The 25,594-nt window shown below is 46.6% G+C and overlaps 1 protein-coding gene across 1 annotated transcript in view; it reads left to right on the forward strand.

Annotated features, from left to right (window-relative positions):
- Nucleotides 1–25,594, forward strand: part of Galnt17 (polypeptide N-acetylgalactosaminyltransferase 17) — a 418,231-nt gene that overhangs the window by 224,906 nt on the left and 167,731 nt on the right. The window contains exons 4-5 of the mRNA XM_021656996.2: nucleotides 652–826; nucleotides 5,506–5,703. Of these exons, the coding sequence (XP_021512671.1) occupies nucleotides 652–826; nucleotides 5,506–5,703 (373 nt within the window). The remainder of the gene's footprint in view (nucleotides 1–651; nucleotides 827–5,505; nucleotides 5,704–25,594) is intronic.

Raw genomic sequence — 25,594 nt, forward strand, 5'->3', positions numbered from 1 at the left:
AGTTACTTTCTTTGTGGCTATGACAAAATCCATGATGAAAGCAACTTAAGGAACAAATGGTTTATTCTGGCTTACAGTCTGTGGGCACACAGTCCATCATGTTAACTATCCACAAGTGTCACAGTACAGCTGTGTATGGAGACATAGTCCAGCTTTCTAACTCCCAGAGGGTTAAAAGTCCTCATATGCCAACTTTTCCTTAGCCATCAAAAACCTTTCTAAAGACCTGTGGGTATGCTGGTGTTTTACAATGTTTACTTTCAATGTTTTCTTTGTTTGTTTGTTTGTTTGTTTTTTGAAATAGAGTTTCTTTGTGTAGCCTTGACTGTCCTGGACTCAATTTGTAGACCAGGCTGGCCTCAAACTCACAGAGACCTGCCTGCCTCTGCCTTCTCGAGTGCTGAGAGTCAATAGTTTTAAGCTACGCATATTTGTAATCTTAGTGTGAACATGTGCACATGTATGCGGGTGTCCATGCAGCATCAGGTCACCTGGAGCTGGAGTTACAGGTTTTGAGCCGCCCGTGTGGGTACCGGGAACCAAACTCTGGCGCTCCCCATGAGGTGTTAGTGCCTCCAACCCCATCACAGCGTCTGGAGAGCAGATACGAGGTGACTTATTCATGCACTTCCTGTGTTTTGTCGTTTATAGAGGAGCTGAAGGCCCCCTTGGAAGAATATGTCCACAAACGCTACCCTGGGCTAGTGAAGGTGGTACGCAACCAAAAGAGAGAGGGCCTGATACGAGCACGAATCGAGGGCTGGAAGGCAGCCACCGGCCAGGTCACTGGCTTTTTCGATGCCCACGTGGAATTCACTGCTGGCTGGTAGGTGATGAGCCAAAACTTAGTGGGAGGTGGGAATTTTGCCTGTTTTTTTTCCCCCCTGGGGTGACCGGAAGGATGGGGATGCTTGTGAGAAGGCCATTGGAGTAAAGTTAGAAAGCAAGAAAGTAAATCACTGGCTGGCTTCTAGACACTGTTTTTGTTCTCACCAATGTATCCGTCACTTTTCTCCTTGCTGCTTCAAAAAGTACCTGAAAAAGCAACTTACAAAAGAAAGAAGTCAACTTTAGCTCATGGTTTGAGGGTGCACAGTCCATTGTGATGGGGAAGAGATGATGGTGGGAGCATGAGGCAGCTGGTCACATGGCATTCACAGTCAGGAAGCAGAGAGAGACGAAGGCTGGTGCTCAGCTCACTTCCTGCTTTCTATCCATTTCAGCACCCCAGCCCGTGGGATTGTGCCATCTGTATGCAGGGTAGGCCCTCCCACTTCAGTTAACCTGGCCTAGAAGCTGTGTCACAGATGTGCCCCCACAGACATCTGGTTTGATACTAGATCCTGACAAGGTGCCAATCACGTTTAACCATCACATTCATTGTGGTGGTTAGTAAATTCAAGGCCAGCCTGGGACACATGAGTCCTTGTCTCAAAAATTAAGTCATTTCTCTAAAACGGCAACAATGGGTGGGACTACGCAATCTAAGAGATGTAGCTAAGCGGGGCAGGGGAGGCAGGCCAGGAAGCAGATAGCCCAAGGTGATTTGGCTGTGGACCTTCAATATTTCAACTCTCCACAATCACACGCAATACAATTTCTTGCAGAAATTGGTTCTCCTCTTCTACCATGTGGGCCCCAGTGATTGAACTCATGTAGTTAGGCCTGGTGGCAGGTGCCTTGACTCACTGAGCCATCCCACCAGCTTAATCACTGGAAATCCTAAATAACCAATCAGACCTACAGACTCTCCCAACATAGGTGAGAACTTCAGTTCACCCTTCAGAGAGCTCTCCAAGTTTCTTCTCAGCTGTGACACTGTTACTTGGGTCTACATCCCTTTGACAAAGCATGTTGTCACATGTTGAAGCCCCATCCCACCCCCAAGATCACCAGGTGAGTAGAGGAAACACAGTAGGTCACATGACCACAGACACCCCACTGTGGAATTGGGGAGTAGGAAAATGAGAAAAGGTCATAGAGAGGGGACAGGGCTCCTGCCTGGGCTGTAGAATCATTCTTCGAAGGCGATGGGGAGATGGCTCGGCTGATAAAGTCTTTGCTGTGTAAACTGAAGGGCGGGCGCACATCCAGATCTCCAGCACCAAAGCCACGGAGAACCCCGAGTGTGCCTGTAACCCAGGGCTATGAGGCGAGGAAACAAGAGGCTCACCGAGGCTCAACTCATTGGTCCACTGAGAGACTCTGTCTTGAGTTAATAAGATGGAAAATTACTGAGCAGGACATCTGACATCCTCCTCTAGTCTCCACATGCATGCACAGGCAGGCACATCTGCACACATGTGTGCACATTCAGCACACTTGCAGAGAAAGAATACAGTGTAATGGCGTGCATATATGGAAATACAATAATGAAAGGCCAACCAGATCTTTTTAAGCAATCAATTAGATAATCAATTAAAACCACAAAAATAGTCGCACCCACACAAAGAAACTAATGAAGCTGCTTATTAAATCTAGCGCAGGAATAACCTATTTGGGGATATCAGAAAGAAAGTGACTTCGAAGGCCAACTTAAAATACTAATTTTTTTTTTTTCAATTAAAAGAGCCAAGCAGGATCTGGGGAAATGTTTGGATAGTTAGACTCCTGGTATGCAAGCATGAGTACCTGAGTCCTCATCCCCAGCACCCACATAAAATGCTCACGTAAGTGGTGAGCACCTATAACCCCAGCACGGGGGAGGAGGAGGCAGGAGGATCTTGTGGCTGTCTGCCATCAAGGCCAGTGGAATCCTCGAATTCTGAGTTGAGGGAGGAACGCTGCCTCAAAAAATAAGGTGGAAGGCGTGGAGAGGTGGCTTGGTAGTTAAGAGGGTCTGCTGCTTTTTCAGACGACTCTAGTTCAGATCCCAGCACAAACATCAGGAGGCCCAAAACCAACTGCCTATAAGCCCAGTCCAGGGGGACACAATTACACACACACAGACATACACACATGTCCATAAATAAAAATCAGTCTTAAAAAAGATAAAGTAGGTGCCTGCGCTTTTGAGGATGACACCTGACATTGACCTTTGGCTTTCACATATGTGAGCACACACACATGCACTCAAACATGTATGCTTTCACACATGTGAACATGTACACACACGAAAAAAAAAACAGCACATGCATGTAACACCTAATTAAAAAAAAAGTAGAACTATATTTTAAAAGAGCCCAAAAAGTTAGCCTCCATACTGGGGAGGAGGAGGAATGGCTTCTTGGAACAGGTGCCATTAGAGCAAAGCTTCTTGGTGGCTCTGCTTCCTGCTGGCTGCCGAAGAGAGTCCCTCCAGCGAAGGCGTGAGGGACAAAGCCTTAGAAGCCAAGGAGAATAAGTTCCCTCTGGCTTCCACCTCCGCCATGTGTGTAAAACTATCAGAGGCCCGGGGTATGTTTTATTGCTCATTTTAAGCAGGAGGATGAGCTGAGCCAACAGGTAATTCAATAGCTGCAAATGAGAAGAGATTGCTGCAGGCTGTAAGTTCTCATTATTCTCCCGAAGAGCACAGAGAAATGGGATTTTCCACTTGACTCTTTCCCAAGCCCATCCTCTGGTCTGAGCTGCAAGGTTAATGTCTCGGCTTACGTGAGCCATCTTTAGCTCACGGAATGTGGAAAGTGATTCCTTCCTTGGTCTGGCTTCACAGACACATAGTGGCTTGACCATCTGCTTTGGGCTAAGCCAGCCGGCTAACACCTTAAAACCAGAACCAGTTCATGCTGGCTACAGTCTTGAGGGAGGAGGCACAGCCGGAGTCAAGATTTGCCCGACTTTGGATTTAATTAGTTCCAAGCCTTCCACGGCAGGCCAACCAGATCTTTTTAAGCAATCAATTAGATAATCAATTAAAACAACAAAAATAGTCGCACCCACACAAAGAAACTAATGAAGCTGCTTATTAAATCTAACGCAGGAATGACCTATTTGGGGATATCAGAAAGAAAGGAAAAAACATCAGCAACGAGAGGGGACAGACAGTGCTTGGAGGGGAAGCTGTGTAGAACTGTCAGTCACACACAGATGGAAACAGTGTGTGTGGTAAAAAGACTTGGAGGGGTGGCCCAGCGTAGACGACTTCTACAGAGGACCTGAGCTTGGTTCCCGGAATCCATACCAGCTGGCTCAGCACCATCTGGAGCTCCAGCTCTGGGGAAATGGAAACCCTCTTGTGCCCTCAGAGGGCCCTGGGCTCACATGCACACATCTATACCTGGACGTGTACAGAGTGTCCGTGGATGTGGGTCCTGGTGCTGGCCAAGTGCTTTTCCAACACGCACGGCCTCCTAGGTTCCATCCTCAGTACCGTGTCTGGTGTACGCTGTACCAAGCTGATGTACATCTCTAAGCCCAGCACTTAGCAGATATAGGGGGCTGGGCGAGGGGGTGGAGATGGAATTGGCAGTTTTAGGATAACCTGGACTGCACAGGAGTTCTGGGCCAGCCTGGGCAACTGAACAGAAGAGTCTTTAAAAGCACAACTGGACTAGGGGCGTAGTTTGCCCGGTAGGGTGATGACCTAACATGCAGGAGGGCCCGGGTGGGGGGGACCCACAGCCTCACAGAAACCGACTGTGATTGTGCATGCTTTGCATCCCAGCACCAGGGGAGTGGAGACAGGAGGATCAGGAGTTCAGGGTCCTCCTCGTGGTCTGCATAGCAAGCTTAAGGCTAGGCTGGGATATGCGAGAGCCTATCTCAAAACAGAGCAGAAAAAAAAAAAAAAAAAAAACACATAAAACCTATATGGAGGGGCTGGAGAGATGGCTCAGAGGTTAAGAACACTGCTTGCTCCTCCCGAGGTCCTGAGTTCAAGTCCCAGCAACCACATGGTGGCTCACAACCATCTATAGAGATCTGGTGCCTTCTTCTGGTGCCCAAGTATACGTGCAAACAGAACATGTATACATAATAACATAAATCTTTAAACAAACAAACAAACAAACAAAAAACCTATATGGAGCCTGGTGTGGTAGCAATGCCAGTAATCCCAGCACTCCAGAAAGCAGAAGCAGGTGGATCTCTGTGAATTCCAGGCCAGCCTGGGATACAAATTGACTCCAGAACAGTCAGGGCTACACAGAGAAACCCTGTCTCGAAAAACACAACAAAACAGAACAAAACAAACAAAAAACCTACGTGAAGCTGGGTGTGGTGCCACACGCTTTAATTCCAATGCTCTGAGAGGCAGAAGCAGAGTTAGGTGGATTTCTCTGTGAGTTCGAGGCCAGCCTGGTCTACAAAGTGAGTCCAGGACAGCCAAGGCTACACAGAGAAACCCTGTCTTGAAAAAAAAAACAAGACAAAACAAACAAACAAACAAAAACCTACATGGCAGTCTCATGCTCAAACTTGGGTAGGTCACATGCCTTCTGATGACTGTTTCCTTCTATGTTCCAGCCTTTGAATTTTCTTCGCTTTGGGATGGTTTTGGAAGACTGCTGGCTCATCCACGCACCAGGAGAAAGATGATTTGATTATGAATTCTCTGCTTTGCAGGGCTGAGCCTGTTCTGTCCCGCATCCAGGAGAACCGGAAGCGGGTCATCCTCCCCTCCATCGACAACATCAAACAGGACAACTTCGAAGTGCAGCGCTACGAGAACTCCGCCCACGGGTACAGCTGGGAGCTGTGGTGCATGTACATCAGCCCCCCCAAAGACTGGTGGGATGCCGGAGACCCCTCCCTCCCCATCAGGTCTGTGACAAGCAAGCTCTGGTGGGGCTGGTAAAATCCCCTGGACAGCGGGACCCCAGACCCAAGGGTTAACATACGCCCCGCGCTGCCGCAGAGAAGGGCTGGGAGAAACTGGCAAAGGCTGGGGCGGCGGCACACAGGCAGCTCCTGGGAGAGTGGAGGTGTCTTAGGATCGTAATTCCTTGCTGAGGGAGACAATTGCACTTTATTGCCTCGGCTCCAGTTCTTAGGTGCCGCTTTCATATGGCTGTGATGAAAGTTTAAGAATTGGCAATAATACAGTTTTTCATCCTTCTTTGGGTATTACATAGCTTCACATTCTATGATCTTAGCTACCCTTGGTCTGAAAACACTAAATAATCGCAACCTCTCTGCTCAACATCTGTAGTATAATCACATCTGCAAAGATTTTTCCTACAATGTCATATTCACGGGTTCTAGAGATTGGAGTACGGCACGGGGCAGGGGCCAGCATCATTCTACCTAGCACCAAACTGACTTTTAACTTCTAATTTTATTTATTATTGTTACTGGGGAGGTGTACTTGTGCCATGGCACACGTGTGGAGATCAGAGGATAACTTTGTGAAGTCAGTTTTCTCCTTTCACCTTTATGTGGGTTCTGGGGATCAAAGTTAGGGTGTCAGGCTTACACAGCAAGGACCTGCACTTTCCGGACTACCTTGTCAGTCCCAAATTAACTGACTGACTGTGTGCATGTTCGTATGCCTGTGTGCGTGTGTGTGTGTGTGACATCATTCCCCAAGAACCTTCATTTGAGACAGTGGCTCTGCTCTCACTGGCATGGAACTTTGTCACGTATGCCAGGCTAGCTGGCCAGTGAGCTTCCAGAAGTGCTGCCTGTCTCCCATCTCATCATTGCTAGGATTACTAACAACATGCTATGGTGCCGGGCTTTTATGTGGCCTCTCGGGATCAAACTGAGACCAGGACTCATGTGAGATGAGTACTTTACTATCCCAGCACCCAGCTCTTTAAATAGCATTAATTCTGTCTTGCATCATTAGAGGTGAGAAGGGTGGCTACTCCCAGCCTGACTTTAGGGAAACTTTTCCTGAACCAAGCAGGAAAGCAAGGGGGAAGCACAGAACAGGAGTAAGGACTTTCTATAGGAGGGTGTAGGTTCTGTCTTGGTTTCCAAACTTGTGATAAACAAAATGTGTTTTGTTTTCTTTTTTTAATTCCTATGACAGTTATTTGAGAAAAGCAACTTAAGGTGAACAAGATGTCTCACTATGTAGCTCTGGTTGTCCTGAAACCCACTCTGTAGACCAGGCTAGCCTCAAACTCACAGAGATCCATTTGCCTCTACTTCCCACGTGCTGGGATTATAGGCGTGTGTCATGATGCCTGGCTGGAAAACAAGATTTGTTTTAACTCAGTTTCAGAGTGAGTCCATTGAGGTAGGAAAAGCATGGTAGCTCACATCATAGAACCAGAAGCAGAGAGAAAGAGAAAGAGAGAGAGAGAGAGAGAGAGAGAGAGAGAGAGAGAATGCCTGTTCCAGCTGCCTTCTCCTTTCCTTCTTTTTATTTCAACCTGGTGCCCAGGTTTGTGCGATTCTGCTGCCCGCATCCGGGGTACCTCTTCCCCTTTATCAGTTCTCTCTGGAATGTCTTCACAGACACATCCAGAGATGTGCTTGAATAATCTCCTGGGTGTCTCTCAATCCAATTAAGTCGGCAGCCAAGAGTAACCACCTACTCTGGTTAGCTTTAACTGTCTGTCAGCCTAACACAGTCTGAAGCCATCTAAGAAGAGAGTCTCAGTCGAGGGATTGCCCAGATCAGAGTGGCTATGGACATATCTGTGGGAGATTGTCTTGATTGTTTGGAGGAGGACCCAGCCCACTGTGGGCAGCACCATTCCCTGAACAAGGAGTCCTGAAGTGCACACGTAAGATACCAAAGCTTGGGCTGGTGAAAAAACAGTAAGCAGCATTCTCTAAGGCTTCTACTTCAGGTTGCTTCCTGAGTTCCTGCCTAACTTCCCTCAGTGGGGAACTGTGACCTGGAAGTGTGAGCCAAATAAACCCTTTACTTTCCTAATTTCCTAATGGAATATTTTATCACAGACAGACACATGCACACACACAAAGAGGAACATCATCACACTGGAGAAGAGTTTTGAGAAGTCTTCTGATTTTCCTTCTCAAACTAAAAGCTGAAAAGTTGCCCGAGAGTAGAGCAAATGATGAACAGATTCAAAAACTAAAGAAGGTAGAGCTGGAGTGCCATCTCAAAGGAAACAATGTTGCAGCCTCATTCAACTATTCCTACAGCACCAGGAAGGATTCCTCTGCTGTCTCCAAGTCATAGTGTAGACTCATCACTTAGGTGTTATCTGAGAGCCAAGGGATATTTAAACTTTAATAGTGAGCATGTGAAGACCCAATGACCTTCAGAGCTTAAAAGACACTAAGTTTCACATTTTAGTCACATGATCCTTTCTCCTTGGTGTCCTTCTGAGGCAGAGAGAGGCTGGTCTCCAGCTGTGACTGAAAGAGTGGGAGTGACAATGGGGCAGGGGTTGAACTGGTAACAGTGTGGAACTTTGATGGCCAAGTACCTTTGTGTGTGTGATTGTGGAACAGGACTCCTGCTAGCCCTTCCCTGGGTCATTCCAGGCAGGTGTTTTCCCTCTCAGCCACGCCCTGTCTCTTGCTGTAAGATTTTAGGCAAGTGCTTCTCCTGAGCCATTCCCCCGGCTCCTCCTCGATGGGGGATTCTCAGGGGAGCTCTACTGAGGATTCTAGTCAGGCTCCCTCACACGGACATTTGCTCTGCCTCTGAGGCACACCTTCAGTCCCTCAGTGAAGGGGTCTAAGCAAAAGCACCACCATACCCTTAGCCCCGGTAGAATGGCCAACAGACATTGGCCAGTCTGAGTAGGAAGACTCTGGGTGAAACAATGGCTTGTACCTCGAAAGTCACTGTCACATTACCAGATGATTAATATGCACATTAAAGGCTCAGGAACACAGAGTTGCGATCCTGAGCCATTAATATTACATGAATCTCTGATGTACAAAACGGAAGACTGCACCAGTGGTCTCCTCATCATTGTACATCTTTACTTACCAGACACTTAATTTGTTAATGGTTGATGGGGAGATTTAATTGTCGGAAAGGACTTTTATGGGCCTTCTGATATTATTAAGCTGATATAATGTGCTTTCTTAATCATGAGGACATGGTGATTTCTCCTCCATACAGTGATGCCAAGACGTTAGTGGTTATGACTATGCTCCGTTGAAGGGTACAGAGAGCATGTTGCAGCCCAAATAGCATAGACTAGGTGAAGCTTTGGACACTAGATTTCCCTGTAGGGAACATAATATAAGAAGTTTCTCCCCGCAGGCTGGAGAGTGCTTGCTGCTGTAGCAGAGGGCCTGGGAACGGTTCCCAGAATCCGTGTTTGGCAGCATACAATCACTTGTAACCTCAGCTTCAGGAAATCCAGGGCCCTCTTCTGGCCTCCCATGGACACTGCACTCATGTGCATAGACCATAGGCACCTATACATGTTTGTAAATAAAGACAAAAAAATGTACAGTTCTGCTTTAAGGGAATAGTCTGTTTCTTTCTCTAGTTCTGGTGTTGAGTGTTGGAGCTAGGGTTTCATGAACACTAAGCAGGGCTCCACCACTGAGCTTCATCACAGCCCTTTTGCTTTATATTCTTACTTTTTATTTGTGGGCAGGGTCTTTTCGAGTTGCATGTAAGATCAGGTCTCATAAATAGTTAGAGAAAAGAATGAGGGCTGGGAAGATGGCCTCAGTTGATAAAGTACCTGCCACACGAGTGAAGACCTGACTGTGATCTCAGCAGCCATGTAAGAAAAAAAGCCTGGAGTGGGCCTGTAATCCCAGGTCTGGGAAGGAGGATGTAGGTGGATTCCTGGGCTCAGTGGCCAGGCATAAAATATGAGCCCCATGTTCGTGAAAGACCCTGTCTCAAAACACAAGGCGGCTGGTATCATGAAGGACACCTGAGATTGACCTCTACATGCATGAGCACACACATATATATGCACCTGCCCAACACACACACACACACACACACACACACACACACACACACACAGGAATGCAATTCTTTTGAAGGAATTAAATCCCATTTGTCTTAACGTTATATGCATGTGTGTGGAAGATCAGCCAAGATGGGAGAGGAGGGGAGCGTATATCCGCCCTTGAGGGTACTAGAAGAGTGCACCATGAATTTACAGACGCCTGGCTCAGTCTAGCAGCTGAGTGCCAGAGTCCTCAGCTTTGCAGCTGCTGATCGGAGCATCTCTTTCCAGCTGTGAGACTCTTAGACTCTCACCGGGAGAGGACCAGGGGCATGAGGTGGTGTTGTGATGTCTGGAGGGAGGGTTTCACTGCACCTCGCTTCTGGAGCCCAGTCTGAACAGCGTGCCAGGCATCTCCTGTGAGCTGACAGTGGGACCTCCCTGTTCTATGTTAGGTGACCTTGTAATTAGTGACACTGCTCGCTAATAACCAATTCAGGATGATGAGCAACAATTAGCAATCCTTAATCCAACATATAATTTGATGATAAATTATAAGGTGCGGGAGTGTCAGAGCCTGTGAGAGTCATTTAGTTGAAAGAATTTCCCTGGATGTGCATAGCTGCTGAGATTTCACATTCTGCGCTGAGATAAACGTAAGGGGAGAAGGCTACTTTTCCCTCCCGAGGGGAACATGACACGCTTACACAAGAGGAAGGCTTTAAGTGACAAAACAGACTTTCTTCCTCTTTTAAGGCTTTAAAATAGACATATTTTCCTATGTATCAGCATTTTAGGCATTAACTATGCTTGGCTTTATAATAGGCACTTCCACGGGTACAGTTCTGGTTAAATGATCTGATTCTTATCCTGAGGGAGTTTGCAGGCTGAGCTGGGGAGATGGCTCAGTGGGGAAAGTGCTGGCGGTGCAAGCATGAAGACTCAGTCTCATCCACAGGACACTAAAAAAGACCTGGCCTGGTGGTGTGGCCTTACAACGCAGAGCTGGTGGGGACAGGACAGGAGGGTTCCCAGGGCTTCCTCGCTGGCGAGCCTAGCCAAACTGGGAGAGTCTAGGTCAGTGAGAGACCCTGTCTCATGAAAACAAGGGGGAGAGCCCCTGAGGAATAAAATGTGAAATAGTCCTCAGGTAGCCACATAGACAAACTCACACATGCATCTATGTGTACCTGCAAACCCACCTCTCTCATTCTCTCTCTCTCCCTCTCTTTCACTCTCTCTCTTTTGCTTACTCTTCTTCTCACTCACTTGCTCTCACTCTTTCTCTGTTTTTCTTTGTCTCTCCCTTTCTGTCTCTCTCCTCCCTTCTTCCATGTACTTGTGCACTCAAGTTCCTTCTCTCTTTCACTTTATCCCCCTTTCTCTCTTTTCTTCTTCTTCTCCACCTTCCTTTGTCTTCCCCCTACTTGCTGACCACCATGAAGTAAGCACCTTCCCTCCTTTCTACCATTCCACCATAATGTTCTTTCTCATTACAGCCAAAAAGCCACAAGCTCAGCCAACCATGAACTGAAAGTCCTCAAACTATACCAGAATAAAGTTTTCATCCTTTTTATTTGTTTGTTTTCTGGTTCTTCAACATAAGGTTTCTCTGTGTGGCCCTGGCTGACCTAGAAATCACTCTGCAGACCAGAATGGCCTCTGTACTCAGAGCTCTGCCTGCCTCTGCCTCTTGAGTGCTGGGATTACACCATGCCTGGCAAATCTTTCCTCCTTGAAATTGTTGTTCTAAGCTATTTTATCACAGTGACAAAAACCTGAGATAGCCAGGCTTTTCTTATGGTTTACAATGTAAATTCACTAATTCCTCATAGCAGCCATAGAAACGTGGTTACTGTTCCTGTTTTTTGTTTGTTTTTGAGACTGGGTCTTATCTATCCTGGGATGGCTGACCTCTCTAGTAGCCAAAGTTGACCATAAACTCTTGATCCTCCTGTCTCCACTTCCCGAGTACTGGGATTGTCGGTATGTACCACAGACCTGCTTCCTGCCACCTAAGGACAGAATCCAGGGCTTCTTGCGTGTTACTCCAGTGCTCTACCCACTGAGCCCAGCCCTAATCCTGTCCTTGCTTTACAAACAGATCTCCTCAGCTTCCTGAGGAGATTACACACCAGGTAAGAGGTACAGCTGGGACACTGTAAGAGGAGAAGACAGAGCAAAGGATGAGGGAAGGATCCCTGACCAAATCTGAATATTACATAGGAGCCATGCTGCACGCTGGCAAGGGGTATTCGCCTTGTATATGAGGCTGGCCAGTTGCAGCGTGGTGATAGATTAAAACAGGTCAGCGTGGCTAGAGGAAAGAGGAGTCAGTAAGATGATGATATATACCGCACCAAATGAAGCCCATCCTGGTTCTCCAGGTCCCTGGATCCCTCATAGCCATTGTTCTACCCTGCACAGCATATCCCACATCCACAACCTCATAGTGCTCAGAGTGTAGGGTGTCCCCAGGGACAGTGGGTGTCTTCCAAAGCCTTCGCGTGTCAGCTGCAGGATTTGGTAGGAAGAACAAAGCCTCAGGTGCAACACCATGTTTTAGGGTTTCAACTCATAATCTTCCTGCCGTGGCCTCCTGATAGCTGAGAATACAAGCATGACAAAGATTATTTTTAACACTTACCGTATGTGTGTGTGTGAACATGTGTGCATGTGTATATATATATATGCTCAAGTGTCATGGTACAAGTGTAGATGTCAGAGGCCACCTGTATGAGACACTTCTTTCCTACCATGTGGGCCTTTGGAATAGAACTCATGTCCTCAGGCTTGGCAGCAAGCACCTTTACCATTGAGCCATCCTGTCTGCCCAAAGGAGAGATGCTTTTTAGTGTCGAGGGATTATCTGTGCAGAAAATAAGAGGATACCCTCTCCCCAAGCCAGTAGTAGCTTCAGAAGCTGTTTATGACAATATGGAAGTATGTTTGCAATCATGGTGAACACACTTTTTTATTTTTATTTATTTATTTATTACAATTTATTCACTTTGTATCCCCCCAAGTAGCCCCCTTCCTCATCCCTTCCCAATCTCACCCTACCTACCTCATCTCCTCCCATGCCCCTCTCCAAGTCCACTGATAGTGGAGGACCTCCTCCCCTTCTATCTGACCCTAGCTTATCAGGTCTCATCAGGACTAGCTTCATTGTCTTCCCCTGTGGGCTGGTAAAGCTGCTTTCCCCTCAGGGGGAGGTGATCAAATTGCCAGCCACTGAGTTCATGTTAGAGACAGTCCCTTTTCTCCTTGCTAGGAACCCCACTTGGAGACTGAGCTGCCATGGGCTACATCTGTGGAGGGGTTCTAGGTTATATCCATGCATGGTCCTTGTTTGGAGCATCAGTCTCAGAAAAGACCCCTGTGCCCAGATAATTTTTGGGTGAACCCACTTCTTTGGAGTGAAATCAGCTCAACCCCTTGACATTGGTCCCTTGAATACTCTTCTGGTTAGCTCACTGTTCTTTTAGCACTGAACACTGGGGCTGCAACTACACAGTTTACTGTTGGAAGCTAAATTCCTGGGCAGTGCCCTGAGGCTACAGCAGCGTTTTGCAATGTAATCACTCTTCTTCCTTTTGACAAGGGAGAGAGACCTGTCTCCATCAACAAACCGAATGGTGATGGCTCACAGGTAGCAGGTAGATTAATCTGAACCATATAGCAAAAATGGTCCTTTCTTTCAGCAAAGAGCTCTGAGGTGGTGGGCTGCCTCAGAGTAGATGAGCTTTATTTAAAACAGAATCATTTGTTTTTAATGGGAGACACTTTACCCTTGAGTTAAAAGTGAGACTTCTGAGGTATAGCTTGGACATAAATTGGGAAATCAGGGTACCATTAGCTGTATCAAGCTGGCTTGGCAGATAGGGAGAGCAATGGGGTTTAGATTCCTCTACTGCAGCAGATAGGGTACAGCTGTGGGAAATGTAGACTTCGGCCCTTCAGGTTTTTTGTTGGTTTGTTTTTGAGGTGTGTGTGTCCGTGTCCATCTGAGTGTAGTATATGCAGTTAGTGTGTGTGCCTATCTATCCGAGTATAGTATGTGCACTTTGTGTGTGTAGGCCTGTGTGATGTATGTACACGTGTGCACAGGTTTGCAGAGGGCAGAGAAGGACATAACGCACCCTACTCTATCATTCTCCTTATTTGCTCGTAACAAGGCCTTTCACTGAAGCGAGGCTTGTGGCCGTCACGTCCAAGGAATCCTCTTGTCTGTCTCCCATGATGCCAGGATTACAGCCCCATGTGCACCCACCACACCCAAGTTTCTATGTGGGTGCTGAGGATTCGAACTGAACTCGGTTATGCTTGGGCAAGAAGCCCTCTCACCCACTTAGCCATCTCCTCAACCCCTACCGCTTTTATTTTGTTAGCTTTTCATTCTCCAATATCGTACCCATGATTAGAGCCAGGGTTTTGTCCCAGTAAACTACATTGCTCTGCAGCCCTTGTTTTTATTTTGAGATGGAGTGTTACTAAGTTTCCCTGACTGATATCAAACTCACTAGGAAATCTAGAATGCCTTCAAACCCTCAATCCTCCTGCCTCAGCCCCCCTCCAAGTAGCTGGGGTGACAAAGTTGTACACTATACCTGAGCTTTAATCCCCTTTCCATATTACTCCAGAGTGGGTTATGTTCCTGACCCTCCTACGTGCTTTCTTTCTCCTACATTTTTTTTTCTACCCATCCTAGTTTGCTCCTTCATTCTCAAAGACCAAAAGGAATGTTTGGGAGACTCACAGCTTGAGTTCAGAGCAGAAAGTAACTCGGGCTTACTTTTTCTCACTCCCTCTGATAAAGGAAGGCTATTTGCTGGCTTGCTCACAGGCTCATGCTTTGCTGGCTTATTTACATAGCCCTGCATCCCCTGCACAGGGAATGATGCTGCCCACAGTGAGCTGAGCCCTCTTGCATCCATTAACAATCAAGACAATACCCTGCAGACATGCTCACAGGTCAATCTGACATGCATAATTCCTCATCTGAGACTCTCCTTTCTGGGCTTTGTCAAGTTGACAATTAAATCTAGCAAGAATAGCAAGTTGGACACAGCAACCCAGAAAGTAGCTAACAATCCTCCCATGGTTTTTACCAAATCTTACATTTAAAAAAGACAAATATTATAGACACAGAGCTGACTTTGGAAAAAGACCTTACTTACTTTGCTGTTTATTGCAATGTAAGAATGTATGACCATTTCACTTCTGTTAGGTTAACAAGAAAGTAAATGGAGCTGAAAACAGTGGCACACACCTGTTATGCCAGGTTCTTGGGAGGCTGAGGCAGAAGATTGCTATTAATTTAGAGAAGATTATAGGCTACAGAATGACCTCAAGAACAAGCTATATAACTTAGTGAAAACAGTGGCTATAGCTTGGTGGGCTGGGAGTATGGCTCAGTGGTACAGCAGCTGCCTAGAATTCCCCAGTAAGGGGCTAGGAGTGTGGCTTAGTGGTAGAGCACCTGCCTAGAATCCCTCCAGTGAGGGGCTGGAGTGTGGTTCAGAAATAGAAATGCCTGCCTGATAGGTGCAAAGGTTCAATCATTAGTATTGCAAAGGGAAATAAAATGGGGAAGAAAGGAAACGGAATGGTACTTTAATACTTGAGAAGCTGGTAAATTCCAATAGTGGATCTTCCAACATCTTCTCCATATAACACACGATATTTTTGTCTCAATTAAATTTTTAAGACCCTTCAAGTGTCCAGCCAACTTTCTCAAACTAGGAAAATGTGGGCTGATGCCTTGCAGCATCTAGTTGGAATTGTAGTTTATGGCCTGCCTTCTTTTTGTTGCCAGAGTGACTCTAAAAATAACTGCTGCTACCAGGCTCACGGGAGGTCGGGAGCAGTCTACTGCATTCCCTGTGAGAGCGCCCTGAGTTCCTGTTACATGAAGTCATTGTTCTGGGCATTCTCAGGCTGGATAAAGGTTGTGGCAAACTTGTTTAACTGTTAGGAACAGCATCGCCACCACACACTCCTGAGAGCCTTCAAAGGCCTTTGAGAAGATGCGGCTTGTGAGGCTAGGTGTAACGCATCCTCATGGGAGGCCCTTCATAGACTTGGTTGGGTGCCCTGGGAGGTGTTTTGGAGTCTGAGTTCAGTGCAAGAAGCTCAATGGTCTCCGAGACGCCTAAGTTCCTCCCTAAAGGAAGAAGCAGTGAAACGTCTCTTCAGTGTCTTTTATTGACAGGATTTCCAACTGTGGTGGCTGTGTTGAGTGTGAGAGGGCTAGGCTTCCGGGTAAGCTGTTCTGAGGTGTCAGCAACTCTGAAGTCTCCTTTGCATGGATGAGTTCTGGGAAAAAAAGCTTTTCCTCTGGAAGTCAGTGTCATCACCAGTCTGAATTCAGCTTGGTCCAATTTGTGGGTTTGATTTCTCTTTTTCTTTCTTTCCATATATATATATATAATTATGTATATATAATTATGTATGTATATATATAATTATGTATGGATATATATATAATTATGTATGTATATATTTTATTTGTGTGTGTGTGTGTGTGTGTGTGTGTGTGTGTGTGTGGTTGGGGTGCTGGGTATTGGGCTGAGAGTCTTGCATTGCTAGCCAAATACCTTACAACTGAGCCACACTCCCAGTTCCTTAGAGGTGGATTTTAAGTGCTCTACCACTGATCTGTGCCCCCAGGCCCCCACAGTCCTAGCCCCTCCCTGGGGATCCTAGGAAGTGCTTTACCATCAACCACCCTTCTCCCCATATCCCTAGCCTCTCAATGGGGAGGTCTGGGCAAGTGCTCTACCCCCGAGCCATGCTCCTAGCCCCAAGTTTGTAAACTGACATGATGCTTGGAAATTCTGAGCCTGGCTCACAGAGAGTCTTCGATATTTTGCCTCCTCCTTTCCCAGCTTCCCTAGACAGCCTTCCTGGGATGTGGGGACAAGTGAGTGTGTTACACCAGCCACCAAAGGGAAGCTTCCTCAGGGCTTGTGGCATCCTTCCTTTTCTGGGTCATTGTCCCTAGCCAGGCTGACTATTTCTTCTGCTGTAGTGTTCCTGACAGACATCCACAGTTGGGCTCACTCCAGTTTAACCAGGAATCCTCTGTCTCAGTTCTCCATAGCTGTTCCTGGCTGCAGACCCCCCCTTAACTTCAGCCCTGTCCCCCCCCCCATTCCAGCCTCAGCTGCAACCCTATTTCCCCTATGAGGGAAGAGCCATCAGCTGCTCCCGTGGCTTCCAGCGCCACCTCCGCCTTCCCTCCCACAGGAACTGAGCAGAAGGACTAAGGCACTTGGCTTCCTGCCGCATGGCGTCACAGAGCATCATGTTCCCCTGGGTGACGATGCCCCAGATGGAGGCCATGAGGCCATCTGTGGGGCGTGCTCCATCCTCAGCCCCCACTGAGAACAGCACAGTAGCTCTGTGCATGGACATGTCTGGGATGTGCCTGCATTTCTTTGGGTGGAAGCATGCCATTGCCTCCATCTTGCCATCTGCTTCCCTCTCTCTTGATTCTTCCCGTATAAGAGCAACTTGAGAACTGACCCCTCACTCAGGCCCAAAGGTGACTAACAGCAGCATGAAAGCCTGGCATCTCCACGTTCATCCTCGGTCTTTGGCTCAGATTCCAGATTCTATACAGGCATATTAACACGCAAGGAGCGGTGGTCTCCCCTCCCCTGCCTCACCCCCCTTCAAGGCTGAAGGCATGGGTAAGTCATTGGCTTAAACCTACAGTTGCCCTGGATTCCTCACACAGAATCCTTGCAGGCCAGAACACCTGCAGATGAAGACAGTTGTCCACCCCGGGGGGCACTGCGCCTGGAGCAGGAGCCATCATCGCCCCAGCACTGGAGTACCCTCAAGCTGCAATAAGAAGTTTGGGGGACCACCTTGCAGGATCATTCTTCACTCTGACCAGTGCTACTTAAGGATGCATACCTCGCCCCCTCCCCCAGCTCCTGTTCTGTTCTTCAGTCAGGACCCTGAGGATGAACCTGGGCTCTCTGGACTCCTTTATTTGCCCCTCTCCCCGATGTGTAGATTCAGGCTGCCTTCTCTGCTTCTTGCCCTTACTCCTGTACTGAATTGTCAAGCTGGGGGAGCTAAGGATTTGGCCCTGTTAGTGGAGTGTTTACCTAGCGTGCAGGAAGCCTTGAGTTCCAAACCTCACATCATATAAAATTGAGCATAGTGGAGCATTCCTGGAATCCTAGTGCTTAGGAGGTGGAGGCAGGAGTATCGGGAGCTCAAGCTCAGCCTCAGAAACATGATGACAAACAAAAACAGTAATTGGTGCATCAGGATAGGAGGTGACCCCAAGCCTAGCCTATCGGGGATGCTGGAGTCCTTGATTTTATCTATCTCAAAACCTATGGTTAAAAAAACAATGCTGGGTAAAACACTCTGGGCTTTACTCTTCTCCCCTGAGTCTTAGCTGTGTCACACCTGTCGTCTCCAAGGAGACACAGGGACTCTGGGCTCTGACTTCTCCATCATCTCTTAAAAGAAGAGGCAGAGGAGGAGACTGGGGAGATGGCTCAGCAGTAAAATGCTTTCCATGCAAAATGGGGACCCGAGGTCCATCCTCCACACCCACATAAATGCTGAGCAATGCACAGTGTTTGCAATCCCAGAGCTGGAGGAAGCAGGGGCCCCATACCCAGCTAGGGAAGCCAAATCAGTGACCTCCAAGTTCAGTGAGAAACCTGTGTCAGAAATAGAGGAAGATGTCAGGTGGTGGTGGTACACACCTTTAATCCCAGCAGCACTCAGGAGGCCAAGGCGGGTGGATCTCCTGAGTGTGAGCACAGCCTGTTCTACAGAGTGAGTCCCCAGACTGCCACCGGTACACAGAGAAACCCTCTCTTGCAGAGTGAGGAAAAGAAAATAGAGGAAGATATCAGATGCTGACGTTTGGCCTCTACATTCTCATGTACATGTTTTCTGTCATAACACAGGTGCACACACGCACATAGGCACACTGGCCCCTCACTGGCCCCTCAAAGGGCAGGTAAAAACCTTGAGATACACACTCCTGAGCTGGCTGCATCTTAGAGCAGGGGTCACCCTGCTCCCACAGAAAAAGTCACAGGAAAGGCTTCCCAGCTGTGGCCTCATTTCCAGACCAAAGAGCAGGATATCCCCAAAGACAGCAGCTCCCCAGGCTCCTCTCCAGTCCCACTGATCAGAGGTGGGACAGGGTGGGGGAAGGCACAGCTCTGAGGCCTTGTTCCTCAACCCACCCTCATTCTTTGCCCTGGTTCTCAGGGCCTCCTCTTTTCTGCCTCTCCTCTCATGCAGATGAGAATCCGCAGGCTATAGCTCAGCTGGAATCCTGTCTCACTATGGTAGAGGTGTCTCAATCTCAGTGTTATGAGCTGGGCAGTGGTACTCATTGCTATGTAAACCTGGGTGTGGGGGAGTACAGCTCCCATCACTTAGGTGGTACAGACAGGAGGATCAGAACTTCAAGGTCACTCTCAGGTGCATAGTGAGTATGAGGCCAGCTTGAGCTGCATGATACTTTGTCCCCAAAAATAAGAGCAACAGTTGGTATATCAGGAGAGGTGATCACCTGTCTCAACACTCAAGCCTAGCCTTTTGGGGCAGCCAGAATCCTAGTTTTTGGCACAGAACTGTTTACCAAAGAACCCTAAGGGTAGAAACTCAGTCAGGGACTGAATTTTTTGTGACACCAGCACTTTTGTCATCAGTGCGTCTGCATGCAGCACCCTGCTCTCCTTGCAGCTGGAAGCGCTGCTTCCTGGCATCAGCCCCTCTATCAGGGTGCCTACCTACACTGCATCCTAGGTTCTTAGAAACTGATGCATTTTCTAAAATCTACCTTTCTGAGCCCCATTTCTTTATTGGTCTGTCTGAACTTTTTTTAGAAGTCATGCTTGAGGTATTAATAGAAGCTTTAAAGGTTTGGCTCTTTTAAATAATTGTTTGAGAAATTCCTACGTTTATATAATGAACTGTCGTTTTTACTCCCATCTCCTTCCCCCATTTCCCTCTCTCTGCCACTGGAAACTTGCTACCCAGAAACCTTTCGTTTAAACACGTGGGCCTATGGAAGCCATGTCACATTCAAACTAACACACTAAATATTATTAAGATTAAATATGGAATGCCACTTTCATGCCAAAGGGGCACCTCAACCCAGGAGGAAAACAACTATGTACCTCAAGCAACAAAGAATACAAAGAAAAAGAAGACCCTTGGAACCAGTATGTGTGTGTGTGTCTGTGTGTGTGTGTGTGTACACATACACACATATACATATATACAAACATATATGTATATATACATACATATCATGTCCATATTGCTCACTCCACCTTCCGCGATTATCTTTAAGTCATAGTCTGAGAAAAGAATGGCTTAGCTCAATTAGTAGCATTCACCTAGCATACATGGGTTCCATCCCCAGCACTGCATAAACAGGGCACCACAGCACACACTTGTCATGCTGGCACTCAGGAGGTAAAGGAGCACACACCCCAAGTTAAGGAGCATGCTTGGCTTACATGGCAAGTTGGGGTACAGCCTGTGCTACTCAAAACCCTGTCTCAAAGACACAAAAGCGTATTTCTTTCTCTCCCACTCCCTTCCCCTAACACCTTTTAAACCTGGTGGGAATTTGCTCTCCTGTAAGTTGTCAGTAAGTTGTCCTGAAGGCCTCTCCTTAGCCCACTGCTTAAATTCTTTCATCCCCAAGACGAAGAGCTTGCAAAAGGGACTCAGTGTGACAGTAGGATTGATTATCAAACCTCATGCGAAGTAGGATGTCCGTACCCTGGTTCATCAAACCCTGCAGCATCCTCTTAAGAGTTACTATGCACAGGAAATCAAATTCCCTACAGCCTGTCAGCTCCGAGGAGCTCGGCTACTCGTTTGAAGAAACTTCAAGTCACAGAGACTTCAAAACTAAAGAATACGAGGAGGGTGGAGACGCGGCTGACAGCCATAAAATTAGAGCTCCCTAAATTGTCTGTAGGGGAAAGATGGGTTTTTTTTAGATGTCATCTTCCAGGCCAGCTAAAAAGAATAAGTGGTAGAGACTAGGAGCCCAGAGACTTTTAAAGTCATATTGTAAAAACCGCCTGTAACGATGTGTTCATTGTAAAATTTATACTGTGTTCATTGCAAATTTAACATTCATTGTAAAAATTAAAAATACAACAGAGGATTAGATCATCCGTCACCATGCAGTCCAGTGATAATCACTGTTAATATTTTATGAAGGTGGTACATATTTTACACTTTTTACTTTTATAAAAGACTTGTGGACATGCATCTCAGAAGTCAAGTGTGTACTCTATGAGGCTCTGCCTACTCTCCAGAGGTAATTCTGTGCGTGTGCGTGTGTGCGTGTGTGTGTGCGTGTGTGTGTGTGCAGGTACACTTGTGTATGTTCAGTGTTTATGTGCAGTGTGAGTGTGTATGTGCAGGTACGCGTGTGTATGTACAGTATCTGTACGTGTGTGTGTGTGTGTGTGTGTGTGTGTGTGTGTGTGTGTGTAGGCTGTTGTCAAGCTTAAGTGTCACTTTTTAGGCACCATCTATCTTGTCTTTTTGAGGCAGTATCTCTTACTGGCCTGGAGTTCAGCAAGTAGACCAGGCAGGCTGGCTAGCCAGCTCCAGCAATCCCCCTGTCTCTACCTTCCCAGTGCCAGGATTACAGGTGTGCACAGCCACATCTGGCCTTTTCACTTGAGTTCTGCTGAACCCAGGTCCTCGTTCATTCTTCCAAAACAAACTGAGCTGTCTCCCCAGTTCTGAAGCAAGAATTCACTGTGTGGCCCAAGCTGGCTCTGAACTCCCAGCAATCACCCTGCCTCGGCCACCTGAGTGTGGGGGTTGCAGGTATGAGCCCCTGGGCCTGGCTTTACACGGTGTTTTTGTTTACCTCTGTGTTGTGAACATAGTTCTCATTACGCACTGTTTTATGAGTTAGAAATTGCTTCTGAACTTTCTTCTGTGGTAGATAAGGAATTAACTCCAGATCTCTGGTTGTCTGACACTAATTGGGCTCCCTACAATTCTGTTCAATTCTGACACTAACTACCCAGAGTTAGCGTCACACTCCAGTGATTTAAAGATTCAGTCTTGAAAGAATGGCTTCATTTCAATACCTCCCTCAAGTGTCAGCTCTCCAGAGATTTACCCATGCTTCAATGTCCAACTTATCCAGGAATTCGGGAGTTCCCACAACCTCCCTTCAGGCTCCATACTTTGCTAGAATAATGCAGAAATTCAAGAAAACACTTCCTGAGCCATCAGTGGTTTTTATAAAATACAGAATGCAGGACACTGATAGAAAAGGTGATGTTGTGGTTTTGGCTGAGAAATGCCTCCATAGGCTTATACATGGGAATGCTCAGTCTCTAGTGGTGGCAGTTTAAGGTTGCAGAAAACTTAAGAGGTAGGTAGGGCCTACCTCTTTGAGAATATATAGCCTGGCCTTCTTTCTTGCTCTCTCTCTCCCTCTTACTCCCTCTCTTTCTCTTTCTCCCTCTCCCTCTCTCTCTCCCCTCCTCCTCCCCCTTTCTATTCACCCCTCTCTCTTCCTCCATCTCTCCCTCCCTTTCTCCCTATTTCTCTCTCCCTCCTTCTCTTTCTCCCTCTTTCTCTCTCCCTTCCTCCCTCTCCTTCCTGAACCTCTACTCCCTGTCAGGCCTGGTGGCTCATTCTCCTGTTACCTGAGCTGGATTGTGTCCCTCTGAAACCATGGGCCAAAATAAACCCTTTCTACCTCAGGTCCCTTTATCACAGCAACAAAGAAGCAACCTAGGCAGGTGCCTGGAGCAAGCTATAAGACACAGGTAAATGGGACTTCCATGATCTCTGCACCTTATTTTGGGATGTTTCTTAATAGAGGCTTCATTAAGCATGGCAGGCTCAGTCAGTGACCAATGGTAATGGAATTCAATGTCTAGATCCTGTCCTTTCTCCAGGAGATGGGGAAGGGATGGAAGACTTCATCTCTGTGACCATGGCTTAAGCTTTCCGCCCACCAGCTTCCCACCCTCATGTTGTCTAGGTGCCTCTCAGCCCAGAGTCTTCTCTACCATCAGCTTATGAAAGACAGCCTTACCACTCAGGAGAATCTAAGAGGCGCTATGTCTGTGTCTTGCTCAAGGCCACTGTGCTGTGATAAAACACCAAGATGGAAAAGATTTCCACCCCGAAATCTTTTCGGGGGAGGAAAAGATTTATTTGGCTGACAGTCCTACACCACTGCTCATCATCAAGGAAGTCATGACAGGAACTCAAGGCAGAGCCTGGAGGAAGGAGCTGATGCAGAGGCCATGGAGGAGTGCTGCTTAATGGCTTGCTCCTCATGGCTTGCTCAGCCTGCTTTCTCATAGAACCAGGACCACCACCCCAGGGATGGCTCCACCCACAATGGGATGGGCCTCCCCCATCAATCACTAATTAAGAAAATGCCCTATGGGCCTGCTCTAGCCAGATCTTATAGAGACATTGCCTTAACTGAGGTTCCCTCCTCTCACATGACTATAGCTTGTGTTAAGTTGACAGAAGACAAGCACAGTCGGCAACTGGGACAAAGACCATCTATTGAGCATCATATCACACCCCTACCTCCTGCTCTCACCCCACTGTAATTTTTACATCCTTTTAAGTGCTCAACAATTACAGCCCGTGCACATGATGTACATGGTCATTTCCCTTCTACTGGCACACCCTCCCCCAGGCTTCACTTTGACTGTGTGTTTGCTTGCTCTCTGTGTAGTGGTCTTCAGTTCATTCTCCCCTGGCTTTTTGCCGCAGGCATGTTGTTCTTCGCAATTCTTTTAACTACCTTGGGTATTTTGCCTGGCTGAGTGTCACAAGAAAGTCCTAAGTATGCTGGCCCCTTGCATGAAGACATACTGTCCTCTAGCAGAGATCTTGGAATCTCTCTCCTCTAGTGGATTTCCATATCTTGTTTCTTTCCCCTCTATCTTCCTTCTTTCCTCCTTCCCTATCCCACTTTCTTCCTTCTTACCTCTCCCTCACCCTTCCCTCCCTTCCTATCTCCTTTCCTTCCTTTCTTCATTCCCTCCATCCCTCTGTTCTTCCATCAATTCCTCCCTCTTTTAAAATATTTCTAATTTCTCATGTTATTAATGCACATCTTTAAGTAAAAGTCTGTGCATGTCTAGAATTTTTGGACGACACATTCCAAATGTGAGTGTTTTTCTCTCAGAATCCAAGACTCTATTCTATTGTGTTGTAACAGGACTGCCATTGAGAATTCCAGAACCACCCAGCTTCTAGATATTTAAATGTGACCTCTTTTATTTCAGGTATTTGGAACTGCTTTGTTTTCATGATGGTGGTTTCTAGAGTAGACTGTGTTTATCCTCTGTGCTGGGCACCCAGTAGGAATGTTTCAATGATAATTTCTCTATATTTTTTACACCTGACCCCAAACCCTGTGTGTGTGTGTGTGTGTGTGTGTGTGTGTGTGTGTTCCACTTGTAAAACTGAAATTTGAGTGTTGACTCTTCTTTATGAAGTGATTCTTTATTAAGCTTTGGGCGGGTGGGTCTATCTTTTTTTTCTCCCTTTATTTTCTTGTTTTTCTCTTTGTCCTAGGATCTGGGAGTGTTTTCTAAACACTCTATTTCTGCTTTTGTGCTTTTATTTTCAGAGGTCTTTTAGATCTCTACTAATCTTCAGCTGAGGCACCAGTTCTTACTTCATGAATGCAATATTTTATGGAATTATCTCAGGATCTGAATGTCATTTTTTCAAAATGAAATGTATATATACTACATTATATATGTCAAACATGTAATCAGAGAATCTAGGCAGACTTGGATACAAATGAGTACATACACCATTTGATTCTTCTTATGTAAATATCATCTTCAAACTCATGTGTCTGCAACTATTTATATATATCAGTCACACTTCAGTAATGTGCTTTTAAAAGTAAATGAATTTCAAATATAAGTCAAGATGATCTGCAGCATTGGAAGCCAGTAACCAGGGGAATTGCCCAGGAAAGAAATTTTGAGAGAGTAACCGTATTTTGTTTCTTGCCGCGGATGCTGGTTTCAATCAATTCGTTCAAGCTGTAGAAATGGGTGAGTTCAGCATGTGCTACTTGTGCATTCCTGTATGCCTGCTCCACTTCAGTAAAACTGCATCACTTCCCACTCAAGCCCCAGGAACTTAGTTCAAATCCCTGGAAGTCACGTATTACCTGTTCTCCCACAGCAAGACGGGAGATAGAGTGGAGAATCCTCAGAAATTGGGGGGCCAGCCAGTCTGATGCATGAAGCAGCAAACAACTGGAAGGCCCAGGCTCAAACAAGGTTAGAAGGCAAGGACATGTGCTGAAGGTTGTCCCCTGACCTCCACGTGCATGCTGTGGCACATGTGTGCCCACACAAACACACAGAAACACACATTCATACATACATACACATACACATACACTTTTTTTTTTTAAAGAAGAAAGAAATAAGAGCTGGAGAGATGGCCCCACAGCTAAGAGTATTTGTTGTTCTTGTAGAGGTTTGGTTCCCAGCAGCCATATCTGGCAGCTCACAACCACTTATAACTCCACCTCTAGGGGATTTCACAGCAGTGGCCTCTTAACACAGATAGGCACAAAGATAGGCACAGGTGCACAAACATCACATGATTTAAAAAGAAAATAATAATAATAAACAGCTGCCTCTTTCTCAAACTCTTTGATACATTCTAATAATTCTTGTTGTTCTACTTGTTTCTTGTTTTTTTCCCCCTAGGAAGATAATCACATTGTATACAAACAAGTGTAATTTTCTCCCTTCATTTCTTATCATTACGGTTTAACAGTTTTTGTCTTAACTGCAGTCTAAAGACCAACA

This window comes from Meriones unguiculatus, chromosome 4 (assembly GCF_030254825.1).
Source record: "Meriones unguiculatus strain TT.TT164.6M chromosome 4, Bangor_MerUng_6.1, whole genome shotgun sequence".
In the NCBI taxonomy this organism is placed as follows: Eukaryota; Metazoa; Chordata; class Mammalia; order Rodentia; family Muridae; genus Meriones; species Meriones unguiculatus.